Here is a 13,569-nt window from a genome sequence, read left to right on the forward strand (position 1 = left end):
CAATTTGTATTCCTTTTATTTCTTTTTTTTCTCTGATTGCCATGACTAGGACTTCCAACACTATGTTGAATAACAGTGGTGAGAGTGGACAACCTTTTCTTGTTCCTGCTCTTAGAGGAAATGGTTTCAGTTTTTCACCATTGAGAATGATGTTTGCTGTGGGTTTGTTGTATATGGCCTTTATTATGTTGAGGTAGGTTCCCTGTATGCCCACTTTCTGGAGAGTTTTTATCATAAATGGGTGTTGAATTTTGTCAAAAGCTTTTTCTGCTTAAGATGATCATATGGTTTTTATTCTTCAGTTTGTTAATATGGTGTATCACATTGATTGATTTGCGTATATTGAAGAATCCTTGCATCCCTGGGATAAATCCCACTTGATCATGGTGTATGATCCTTTTAATGTGTTGTTGGATTCTGTTTGCTAGTATTTTGTTGAGGATTTTTGCATCTATACTCATCAGTGATATTGGTCTGTAATTTCCATTTTTTGTAGTACCTTTGCCTAGTTTTGGTATCAGGGTGATGGTGGCCTCGTAGAATAAGTTTGGGAGTGTTCATTCCTCTGCAATTTTTTGGAAGAGTTTGAGAAGGATGGGTGTTAGCTCTTCTCTAAATGTTTGATAAAATTCACCTGTGAAGCCATCTGGTCCTGGACTTTTGTTTGTTGGAAGATTTTTAATCACAGTTTCAATTTCTTTACTTGTGATTGGTCTGTTCATATTTTCTATTTCTTCCTGGTTCAGTCTTGGAAGGTTATACCTTTCTAAGAATCTGTCCATTTCTTCCAGGTTGTCCATTTTATTGGCATACAGTTGATTGTAGTAGTCTCCTAGGATGCTTTGTATTTCTGCGGTGTCTGTTGTAACTTCTCCTTTTTCATTTCTAAATTTATTGATTTGAGTCCTCTCCCTCTTTTTCTTGATGAGTCTGGCTAATGGTTTATCAATTTTGTTTATCTTCTCAAAGAACCAGCTTTTAGTTTTATTGATCTTTGCTATTGTTTTCTTTGTTTCTATTTCATTTATTTCTGCTCTGATCTTTATGATTTCTTTCCTGCTGCTAACATTGGGTTTTGTTAGTTCTTCTTTCTCTAGTTCCTTGAGGTGTAAGGTTAGATTGTTTACTTGAGATTTTTCTTGTTTCTTGAGGTAGGCTTGTATTGCTGTTAACTTCCCTCTTAGAACTGCTTTTGTTGCATCCCATAAGTTTTGGATCGTCCTGTTTTCATTGTCATTTGTCTCTAGGTATTTTTTGATTTCCTCTTTGTTTTCTTCCGTGATCTCTTGGTTATTTAGTAACGTATTGTTTAGCCTCCATGTGTTTGTGTTTTTTACATTTTTTTCCCTGTAATAGATTTCTAATCTCATAGTGTTGTGGTCAGAAAAGATGCTTGATATGATTTCAATTTTCTTAAATTTACTGAGGCTTGATCTGTGACCCAAGATATGATCTATCCTGGAGAATGTTCCATGTGCCCTTGAGAAGAAAGTGTAATCTGCTGTTTTTGGATGGAAAGTCCTATAAATATCAATTAAATCTATCTGGTCTGTTGTGTCATTCAAAGCTTGTGTTTCCTTATTAATTTTCATTTTGGATGATATGTCCATTGGTGTAAGTGAGGTGTTAAAGTCCCCCACTATTATTCTGTTACTGTCGATTTCCTCCTTTATAGCTGTTTGCAGTTGCCTTATGTATTGAGGTGCTCCTATGTTGGGTGCATATATATTTAGAATTGTTATATCTTCTTCTTGGATTGATCCCTTGATCATTATGTAGTGTCCTTCCTTGTCTCTTATAGCATTCGTTGTTTTAAAGTCTATTTTATCTGATATGAGTATTGCTACTCCAGCTTTCTTTTGATTTCCATTTGCATGGAATATCTTTTTCCATCCCCTCACTTTCAGTGTGTATGTGTCCCTAGGTCTGAAGTGGGTCTCTTGTAGACAGCATATACATGGGTCTTGTTTTTGTATCCATTCAGCAAGCCTATGTCTTTTGGTTGGAGCATTTAACCATTCACGTTTAAGGTAATTATGGATATGTATGTTCCTATGACCATTTTCTTAATTGTTTTGGGTTTGTTTTTGTAGGTCCTTTTCTTCTCTTGTGTTTCCCACTTAGAGAAGTTCCTTTAGCATTTGTTGTAGATCTGATTTGGTGGTGCTGAATTCTCTTAGCTTTTGCTTGTCTGTAAAGCTTTTGATTTCTCCATTGAATCTGAATGAGATCCTTGCTGGGGAGAGTAATCTTAGTTGTAGGTTCTTCCCTTTCATCACTTTAAGTATATCATGCCACTCCCTTCTGGCTTGTAGAGTTTCTGCTGAGAAATCAGCTGTTAACCTATGGGAGTTCCCTTGTTTGTTATTTGTCATTTTTCCCTTGCTGCTTTAAATAACTTTTCTTTGTCTCTAATTTTTGCCTATTTGATTACTATGTGTCTCGGCATGTTTTTCCTTGGGTTTATCCTGTATGGGACTCTCTGCACTTCCTGGACTTTGGTGGCTATTTCCTTTCCCATGTTAGGGAAGTTTTCAACTATAATCTCTTCAAATATTTTCTTGGGTCCTTTCTCTCTCTCTTTTCCTTCTGGGACCCCTATAATGTGATTGTTGTTGCATTTAATGTTGTCCCAGAGGTCTCTTAGGCTGTCTTCATTTCTTTTCATTCTTTTTTCTTCAGTCTGTTCCGCAGCAGTGAATTCCTGCAGTCTGTCTTCCAGGTCACTTATCCGTTCTTCTGCCTCAGTTATTCTGCTATTGATTCCTTCTAGTGTAGTTTTCATTTCAGTTATTGTATTGTTCATCTCTGTTTGTTTGTTCTTTAATTCTTCTAGGTCTTTGTTAAGCATTTCTTGCATCTTCTCCATCTTTGCCTCCATTCTTTTTCCGAGGTCCTGCATCATCTTCACTATCATTATTCTGAATTCTTTTTCTGGAAGGTTGCCTATCTCCACTTCATTAGTTGTTTTTCTGGGGTTTTATCTTGTTCCTTCATCTGGTACATAGCCCTCTGCCTTTTCATCTTGTCTATCTTTCTGTGAATGTGGTTTTTGTTCCACAGGCTGCAGGATTGTAGTTCTTCTTGCTTCTGTTGTCTGCCCTCTGGTCAACAACTCACTTCTGAGTGCCAAAGTTCCAGCCCACAGTGGCCAGCAGTGTCTTCAGCTTGGGATTTCCCACTGGATCGTCCGCAGAACCATCAAACTTGACAGTCCAGAGGTTAAGACTCCGCACTTCCACTACAGTGGGTGCAGGTTCGATCCCTGGTGTGGGAACTAAGATCCCACATGCTTTTAGTGTTGGAGGGTCTCCTCCAGAGGTGGGGGGTGGCTGTCGCTCACCATGGGGACAAGGACACTGGCAGCAGAAGTTCTGGGAAGTACTCCTTAGCATGAGCCCTCCCAGAGTCTGCTATTAGCCCCACCAAAGAGATAGCATAGTATTTTATTCAATAGTTTTAACAGTGTGTGTATTACAAGTTTCATATATATTTTAACCATTTTTATTTGTATTTGCAATTAGTTTGAGTCAAAATTGTATTCTTTTAGAGAATATATTTACTTAAAAAATAGATGTAAGAGTGTAGAGCTTTATGAAGTTAAAGAGAATAATCAATTATCAACTTTTTGGGGATTAATATCCACATTACAACACATTTTTATCTGGTTTTTATTTCAATAAAATTTAGACTGCTTGTGATCTAGGTAAAATTCTTTGGGTTCTATCACACCTTCTTTGTTCTAATCCAATGCCCTTTCTGAACTTTTGTGGCAACTACAATTCAAGCAGTGGTTAATTGTATACATATGCATAGTTATCTATTATCTTGAACTTCCATTTAAGTTTCCTCATTTTGGCCCTTGACTCCCCAGCCACAGTCTAAGCCCTTTAATGATAGTCTCTATGTGATGTATTGATGTATGCCTGAAACAATACTTTGAGTACACAGTTAGTGCTTATGTGTTAACTTCATTGAGTCAGATTGCTTTCCTAATGTGTAGCTAAGCTGTACTAAAGAAACAAAGGATTTGACTATTGGAACTAGAGAGAAAGGTGAAGTCTTTTGGGTACATGAGATATGTCTAGGAAGAGTAGACATGGATGCATGCCTTGGGCTATCAATGAGTGGCATGAGAGCAGAGGTAAGAGATGGGCAAGGAAGAAAAAAAGGAGGCAATATGAAGTTCAAGCAAAATTCACTTTATGTATTTTCAAATATATATATAGGTATGTATATAAAACAGTGAACAGATGGACCACACATAGTCCTTACTTGCAAGGAACCCATAATCTAGAATCAGTTACATGAAACCATTTCATCACAGTTACAGTTACTGCTACTAAATGTTACAAGGATGCATAATGGAAGGCTCTAGGTTAATTTGGTGGAGGTATCCAGAGAATGCTTTCTTGAGAAACATATAAGCTAATATCAAAAGAAGAAATAAGTTGGCCAGACTCAGATGTCTGTGTCTGTGTCTGTGTCTGTGTATGTGTGTGTGTTGGGATGGGTGGGAGTGTTGAGGTGTACACAGAAATGCAGGAAATGTGCAAAGCAAGGTGAATGGCACCTTCGAAGAGGATTAGCTTGGTTGTAGAATTTGAAAGAAGTCCACAGTGACTAGAATTTAAAGAGTTAGAAATAAATGGTTCAAGATGAAACTGGAGAAGTAGGCAGGAGCCAAATGGATGTATATGTTTGTTATGTACATATCTTAATGATACAGCAAATCATGTAATACATAGGACAAATATTTTCATTAGAACAGCTATATTTTTTTCACAACTTTTTCCCTTGAGGAGTGTCAATAGTGTTCAAAATCTACTTATTTGGAGCCTTGCCAGCTAAATTAGATATTACTGTATTGTATGGTTTGTATAACAACTACTCGTACAGCATGTAGTTGGAAATTATGTGATAATGCTGCTTTTAAAACTAGAGTAATTTTGCAAAACTTGGTTAAACTTCTACTTTGCTTTATGGGCCTAGGCATATCCAAATGCCATGTTCTCGTTTAAAAACAGAAAGTCTAAAAACAGAGTCCTAATCTTCTCTGGAAGTATGTGCAGCATTTAAGAACCCTTTTGTGTTTCCTTTCCCAGTATTAAAAAAGAGGAAACAAGAAACCTTCAGAAGAAGCGAGTATCTTTGTTTTCACTTTCATATTATTCTGAACAAATGTTGGGTTCATAACGTTGCTTTTCCTTATTGTTTTCCAAGTATATTACTATGTCTTATCAAAAACTGCCACTTTTATTTCTGAAGAGAAATTACATATCAGGGGAGATCTGTGAAAATGAGAGGAGAAAAATATTTGTTAGCGAAGTTCATATAGCTTATCTCTACTGATCAATAGTCGTAAAAATATGATTACAATTTTATTTCCCTTTGTTTTCTGAGTACCACCATGAAATTTAACTCCAATTCAAGGATTTGAGTTTTATTACTCCTTGCTGCTTACCTTGATTCTTTGAAATTACTCTTGTTTCCTTGAAGTCTACTGATTTATAAAAAATTAATATACTATAGTGTGACCAAATATTATTAGTTAGCTGGGAAAGTAAAACTATCCTGAATTCAATCAAAATTGAGGGTGCTACACTTTTAAGTATGAATGATCAGATTTTCCATCTTATTCTTCACCTGTGGAACCTTGTTCGAAATATCCATTATGTATAGTACCTTATAACTAAATGGCCACACCAATTAGAGCTAGAATCTATCAATTGGTAGTAGTGTTACTAGATGGGGCCTGCTTCTTGTCAAAAATACTGAATCTTGAAACTGATATAATGTTATATATCAATTATATTTAAATTTTTTAAAATTTATTAATTAAAAAATTTACTGAATCCTTCAACAATTCAAGGAAAAGTAAACCAAATTTTACATACCATTTTATTGCTTGAAAATTACTTCAACAGAGACATGTATGTTGCTGGTGACATTTTCAGTGGAGGTAACAATTTTAACCCACATAAAATTAACTGGAGGAAAAAGAAAGTAAATCAAAAGAAAAACCTCATTCCACTTTCATTAGGGTAAAGGAAGTATGCAACTAAATTATTATCCTTTATTCAGTGAGAAGCTCTGGCTTTATAAACCTAATTTATGTATTCAGTAGATTACTGTAGTCGATTTGCATGCTTTCTAAAAAGTTGAAACTCTACTTGGACACTTTTTATAATTCCAAAATGAATTGGTCTTTGACAAGTGGGTCATTACTGCTTTATCCTTCCCTCTGATTTAGGATACTTGAAGTTGAAAATAGTTTCTCGCCTTTCATTTGATTTCAGTTTTCAGGTATATTTTCCTTGTTTTTAACCTCTTCTATCTGTATAAGCCTGCAACCTTTGACTGTCCAAAGAAAGTCCATGTAGTATTTCTACATCCCAGCATGCTTGGTATCAGATCCCAACACGTTCCAAAGAAAAGAAAGGGTCATCAGAAATTATATTTATCTTTGACCTTTCCCGATCAAATGGGTTGTTTTATGTCCTTTATATTGCATGTAAAGTTTTAGAAGCATATCAAACTAAGGACAGGATTAAATAAAATGAACACAATCATGCAGAGTTACTGGATATGTTATAAATAACATATCACCATGAATTTGTAAAGGAATGAAATGCATTTAGGGCAGTTTCTTAAAATAATGTACTTCATTTATGACTTTCCATGTGCAGCTTGTTAATGAAAATCATGAGATAGAGGCAAAATGTGGGCTTATTCCTGGTGAACTTAAACAATCGGAGCTATTTTGTACCCAATACTAAGAGGGGTTTGGGAATCATCTGTTAGGAAGACATTGTCACTCTATCTAGATGTGCCTTTGTTTGTTGATAATGTACTTATATACAATTTTGTCACAAGAAAAGTCATTAGTTTTATATTCTAGTAGAAAAACAAAGGATTTGGAGAATAAAGTCAACATATAGTGAAGTAAGCGCCATCTGATTTCCTATCCTTTATGCCAACTAAGAATAAAGTCTGTCCTTGGATTTCAAAATCAAATATTTCAATTAAAAAAAAATACTCTCAACTAGAAGACATCTGAAATCCATGGGTTATGGGATTGTATGAGCCCATTTGTGTGGGTACCTGCCTTAAAAATTAGTGTCTTTTTATACCTATCTCTGCTGCCCACTCTTTTTTTCTTGTTGTTGTTGTTAGATCACCTCTTTGTTATTCATTGGGAATGCAGTGTATGTTCTTTTTTTAGCTGAGTCTCATCAAGAATCTTCAAAAGCTATTGTTGATTTAAATCATACCATATCTGTCATGTTAATTGTTCTGTGAGTGCCAGTTAAAGGTATGAGGGCAAATTGTATGTCTGTATGCATGTGGGTGTATATGTATTCTTGTGTTTTTATGTACTCTTTTCAAAATCATTCAAAAGGCTTCCATTTCCTCCAGCTGTATTATTTAAGACTTTTCTCTCTACTTTCCCTACTAATAATAACTATGTTTATCTATTTTGTGGCACAGGGCAGTTATTATAAAAAAAATAATGAACTGATTGTACGGATGTTCAAATCAGTGATAATCATTAAAGACATAAAATTATAATTGAAATATTTGATGTTTCCTTTGGAAAGTACAAAGGGAGGCTTAGCTACATGTGATCTATCCTCTGGCACAAGTATTTGATTTCCTGTGAATGTTGTTAGCCTGTGGAGATGAGATAATGGTGCCACAGAAGCTATCAGAATTTAAAACAAGATTTCCTTTGCTACTTCATTCTACAGACATTTCCTAGGAGGTTCTATGACAGATATTGTGCAAACACTGAGAATACAACAATAAACACTACACATAATACCTGACCTCATGGAATTTCAGAGTTCAGAGAGAAAATATTTATTGAATATGCAATTACAGGGTCAGTGCTTGTTTCAAAAGAGCATGTATCAGGTGTCAGGAAAGCATATATTCAGGTGTCCTAATTTAACTTGGGGACATCAAGGAAGACCTCCTGAGGAAATAATGTTCCTGCCAAGAAAACTCCATTAATGAGTCATGTTTGGCTAAGGAAAGGTGAGGATGGGATGGGATGGGAGTGATGAAAATCTTTCAAGTAGAGGAGAGTACAAGTGCAAAAGTCCAGAGGTAAAAGGAGGGCTTTAGAAGAATTGAAAGAATTCTCATGAGGATGGAAAGAGGAGAGCAAGGCAGTGACAGCCATGAGATGGGGCAGGGGAGGAGGGAAGAGACCAGATCATGGAAGTCATCATAAGCCTCATCAGGTGGTCGAGATTTTATCCAGAAGGCAATGGGAGCGTTATAATAGATGAGCGGCATGATAGGGTGTTGGCTGACATGTGGAGAATGGGTGGGATTGATTGCGGAGAGGATGCAGAGATGTCTGTTATTATATTACAGTAGTAATTGGGCAAGAGGTGATTTGCAGCCTAGATTTGGGTGGTGTCTGAGGAAATAGATCATTTCTGATGCTGGGAACACTCTAGCATGAAAAACAGCGCAAGGAGCCACATAATTATAAAGTTGTCAGGAGAGGTATAATAGTGTAAATTGGTATGAGTGTTGCTCTACAAAGAAGTCCATAGAGCAAAGGGTATGTGTTTTTGAAAGTATTTAATTTGCTTATCAAATTACGTACATAAACATGTTCATTACATAAATCACATATAAGCCAAAGTACATATTCATCAAGAATCATGCTGCCATAAGACAACTAATATTAAATTTTAGTATATTTTTCCAAATATATTGATATATGTATACAAGCACACAAAAGAGAACATAAAATGTACACACTTCTTGAAAACAAAGATAGGCTTGGAATTTATGCTATTTTATCCTTTTAAAAAAATTATCAATATACCAAAAATATGTTCCCATAGGATAAAATACTATAACATTTTAATAATTTCATAATACAGAGAGATAGATGTCAATGTTTTTATTAAATTTTATATTTGGTCCACTTTGGTATTTACATTTTCAATTAAATACTAATGTATGAAATATTTTCAGTCATATAAAACTTCGAAGGACATATTGATAAGGTCTAAATGATAGTTCTTTTCTCTTTCTCTAAAAGTGTGTGACTAATATGGTGGGTTTATTGTGGTAAGTATAGTGTATAAATAAAACTAGCCTAAGAAAACATTTATTAATTATTCTAAATTGAGAAAAATGTATCTTTTATCTTCCCTAGTAAAATGCTCCAGTCTTTTCTTGTGGGCAGTACTACCTACCATTCAACATTTCTTTCGCCTCTGAGTCCTCATGTGAGCTATTACCAAAATGTCTTAGTTCAAAATTCCACATTAGTTAATTTTCATAGAATAAAAAAACTTCTGGCAATATACACGATTGAGTGCTGAGATGGCAGCCTAGATTCTTCCTAAGTGTTTTATAGATCAAGAAAACAGTCATCTATTTGCAAGCATTATTCAAGGTCAATTTAAACTATGTTTTTATCAGATAATTTTTTATTCAAAGAATCAAGGCTCCCACTTAGTTTAGAGCTATGAATAGGGACCACTGTTGTGGCTTGTATTTGTTCCTGAAGTTATCATGCCTTCTTTAGAATAGTTTAATAAAAAGCAAGTATTTGAGCATATACTTTTTTTCAAATGTCATATGCCTCAATCTGTCAAGTTTTAAATGAAACTGAAGGACACTCAAAGTCACTTTTGTCAAAGCCTTTTCCTATCATAACATATTTGATGATGCAAGATGTATTCCCTTGTGATGTCCAAGTGGTTGATAAACCAATTTGTGTGGAATATACAAGAACTATTCAGACTTTGTGGTTTCCTTAAATGAGATGAATAAGAATTTCTCTTTTCTGAATAGGACATAAAGTATGCTAGGCCTATTTTAGATGCTTCAGTGTGCCGAAGATGGTATTAAGTTTGGTGTTCATAAATTACTAATCTGGAATAAGAGATTGAATGTATTTTGAAAACTTAAACCTGTTTCACCTGAACATGTTTAACTAGTTAATAAGAAACATCAAAAAGACAAAACCCTGAGATCAATGTTCATTTTTTTGTAAAGCTATTATATGCTGTTCAAATTGGTTGTTCGGGTCTGTCTATAATATAAGTTTTAATAACCTAGCTCAAATGCAGATTTCTAATTTTCAATTAACATAGGAATAATTTTGTTTGCTAAAATAAAATAAATGAATGAATGACAAGTCTGAAACATGAAATGTTCTAGGTAGAACTTTTTAAAATTCCAAATTTCAAAAAATCATGTGGCAACTGTATAGCTCAAGCTTTAAGTATTAACTTTTAACCTTTGACCTTACAGATTTTAACCAATGAAATGTCTCTTTAAACTTTAAAGGAAACAATGATAACGAGCGCCTGGCGATTGCTAGACAGCGAATTCCATATCGACTTGGTCGAGTAGTTGATGAATGGCTACTCGACAAAGGTAAAAAACATTGATTAAAACTTCAAATAAAAAAATAATTTGAACATAACCAAGTAGTACTTCATTGTAACACTAATAAACATAAAAAATAAATTTTCCGTAAAACTAAATTAAAAACAAATTTAAAACAGTAAAATGTAGATAGTAATATTTGCATTCCTTGTATAATAATTTCTATACATTTTTAGACGTACCAGCTGTTTAATAATCTTACCCTGTTAACTTAAGGTTAAAGGGACTGTTAAATATAATCCACTAACTCAATCTATGAAGGTACTCACAGCAAGCATTAACCCAAAATGATAAATCATTTATAGATTATATTACATGTTCCAGCCTCTAAATTATTAACTAAAATATATGTAGTTCTGATATCTTCATTATGGTCCTGAAAAAAAAAAAAAAACAACTCTTGGTTTAAACTCTAGGCATCTTAAATAGTGGGCAATATGGATTGCCAGTCAAAATGAAGTCCCTTTAACGTTTGCAACCTTCTAAGAGCATTTGGGAACAAGCCCTGATTAAAACTGAACTTAAAGTTGTGTGCATGCTTTTTATGAACAGAGAGCAATCTGCTAAAACTGGATACTCAATTTGATGATATTGGTACTGTTGTGCTGAGGATTGCTGTTTGATGGAAATGTGCCATAATTTCTCCATCGGTTTGTGTATCATTCCTGAAGCTGCTTTTTACATCTGAAGCTATATTTTTTTTCATTTTGTTTTGTTTTAATAGACTTGCTGAAAGCCAATCAGAAAAATCTTTTTGGATTTTTTTTGTCTCTGACACGCTCAGTGTAAATTATGTGTTTCTTTTCAGTGTATTTACCGGAAAAACAGAATAATTCAAATAACAATGGACTATTGCCTTCAAAAAATACACATTTCTAAAGAAGAGCATATAGATACCTGTGGCCATTATGTGAATTATGAAATTTTTACCATAAATTTAAAATCAGATTTCAGTTGCTATAGATGAGTTTCTACCAGTGGTAATTTCAGAATGACAAATACTTGAAATATTAAATATCTCATTTTTAATTAAACAATTCAGACTTAAGAGACCAACAGTATAAGATCTTGAGGTAAAAGGGGAAAGGAATCCACTAAAAATTAATTTATCATACATATCTTTGATTGGTCTTTTAGCAAAAGCACTACATTTACAATAAGTTGAGAATTTACAAGTATTTGCCAATGATTATGCATTCCATGGACACCTCATTTCTAAGCAATGAATTATGAGTCAAATGCCTCTCTTATAGTTTATTGCTCTCATTATCCACCCCATGAAAGATCTGTTTTGTCATCCTTTGTAGAATGTAGAGTTCACAATCAACATTTTTGCATGTATGTAATATTATTTTTACAGGGCGTCAGCTCACAATCTTCAATAGCCAAGCAACCATAATAATTGGCGGGAAAGAGCAGGGCCAGCCCTTCCAGGGTCAGCTCTCTGGGCTTTACTACAATGGCTTGAAAGTTCTGAATATGGCAGCCGAAAATGATGCCAACATCGCCATAGTGGGAAATGTGAGACTGGTTGGTGAAGTGCCTTCCTCTATGACAACTGAGTCGACAGCCACTGCCATGCAGTCAGAGATGTCCACGTCAATTATGGAGACCACCACGACCCTGGCTACTAGCACAGCCAGAAGAGGAAAGCCCCCTACAAAAGAACCCATTAGCCAGGTGAGTACACAGATTTCATTTCTTCATTCTGGATCTGTGATTATGAAAGTGGACTTTTCTGCATATGTGTCTTTTCTAGAATGGGATTAATTTCTGATCTCAAGCATTATGGCTTTTTTAAGACTTGCTTAATATAATGGATTCAGTTTGAGGATGAAATGTGTATATGCTGTTGGTTTGTGGTTTGTGAATTTTTATTGATATATACCACTTTGTGATGGTTTGTGTGTGGTTAGTTGATGGTCTTGATTCAATAATCTTGGTCTAGCCCAAGCTGAGGGGATTGTCTACTAATTACACAGGTTTTTCACTTTTTAAGTTAAATGAACAAGTCAAATAGTGAAGTATCTGAAAGGCCTTGTTCAAGCTCAGCACTTCATCAAAACAAAATAAAAGCAAATTTGAACAACTTAAAAAAGAAATTGCCTATAGCACTTCTATTGTATTTTGAAGTCTGAAAATTTTGAATTGGTAGGCATGTGGCTCTCATCGTGAATGATAAATCTACTATTTTACTGTCTATAGGAAAAAACACACTGTTAGTTTATCTGAGGACAAAGACCCAAAATATGGTACTTAAAAACTGTCTTGGGCCAACATATTTCGTACATTATATAGCTAACTGCCCTCACCCATATTTCACTTCAATGAGCTTATTTTTCAATCTTATGTCTAAAATTTTTGAAAAACAGAATTTTTAAATGTCACACTTGTACAACTAGGAAGTATATTTATTCCATCAAGATATACTTACTGCTTGCCTACTATGTGTCAGGCACTGGCTTAAGTATTGGCATTACATCAATGAAGAAAAAAAAAAAACAAAACACCTGCCTCAAAGCTTTCATTTTATAAAGGCTTTTAGAATGCTGTTGAAATTCTATTAAATTCTATTAGATCTCTGTTAACATTTATAGCCTTTGTACATATTCTATTGTTAATGCTTTCAGAATTGTGTGTTCTTCTTGGCCCAAACTTGATTGTTTGCTTTTGTTTTGTTTTTGGTAGTTAGTGAATGTCTCTAGTAGGTGCCATATAAAGTTTTCCAAATACATGATTCTTACTTTTCTAGAAAACCACGTACTAAAGAAGCAAGAATGTCAACAATTATTTTTTAAATTGCTTTTATTTCAAATGTTTGAAATAGATCATGTGTCACATTTAGAAAGAGAGTAAAAGAAGATAAATTCTGTTCAGATCAGCACCCTATCTACTAATTAACATATGTTTACCAGAGAAAGAAGAAAATAGATTCTGATTTTTACTTTGAATAGGAAGGGGTGGGAGGAACAGAATAGAGGAAGAGAAAATGTCCTAGAAGAAGAGAGATGACCAAAAAGTTGTAAAGTCTGTAAATTTATAAACGTAGTATTTCATATTATACACCTATATGCATCACTTTTTTCTTTCTTCTCTCTCCTTTTTTAAAATTTGCATTTGGCCACGGAATAAAATGGGCTG

At 34.3% G+C, this 13,569-nt stretch overlaps 1 protein-coding gene across 25 annotated transcripts in view; it reads left to right on the forward strand.

Annotated features, from left to right (window-relative positions):
• The window catches only part of NRXN1 (neurexin 1), a 1,120,109-nt gene that overhangs the window by 970,310 nt on the left and 136,230 nt on the right, over positions 1 to 13,569 (forward strand). For 15 of the 25 annotated variants that reach the window (XM_082427611.1, XM_082427631.1, XM_082427634.1 and 12 more), the window contains 2 exons: positions 10,327 to 10,416; positions 11,789 to 12,108. In XM_082427611.1, coding sequence (XP_082283737.1) covers positions 10,327 to 10,416; positions 11,789 to 12,108 — 410 coding nt within the window. The remainder of the gene's footprint in view (positions 1 to 10,326; positions 10,417 to 11,788; positions 12,109 to 13,569) is intronic. The other 10 variants (XM_082427614.1, XM_082427616.1, XM_082427619.1 and 7 more) reach the window with 1 other exon arrangement.

This window comes from Balaenoptera physalus (genome assembly GCF_965194825.1).
Source record: "Balaenoptera physalus genome assembly, chromosome: 15".
Classification (NCBI taxonomy): Eukaryota; Metazoa; Chordata; class Mammalia; order Artiodactyla; family Balaenopteridae; genus Balaenoptera; species Balaenoptera physalus.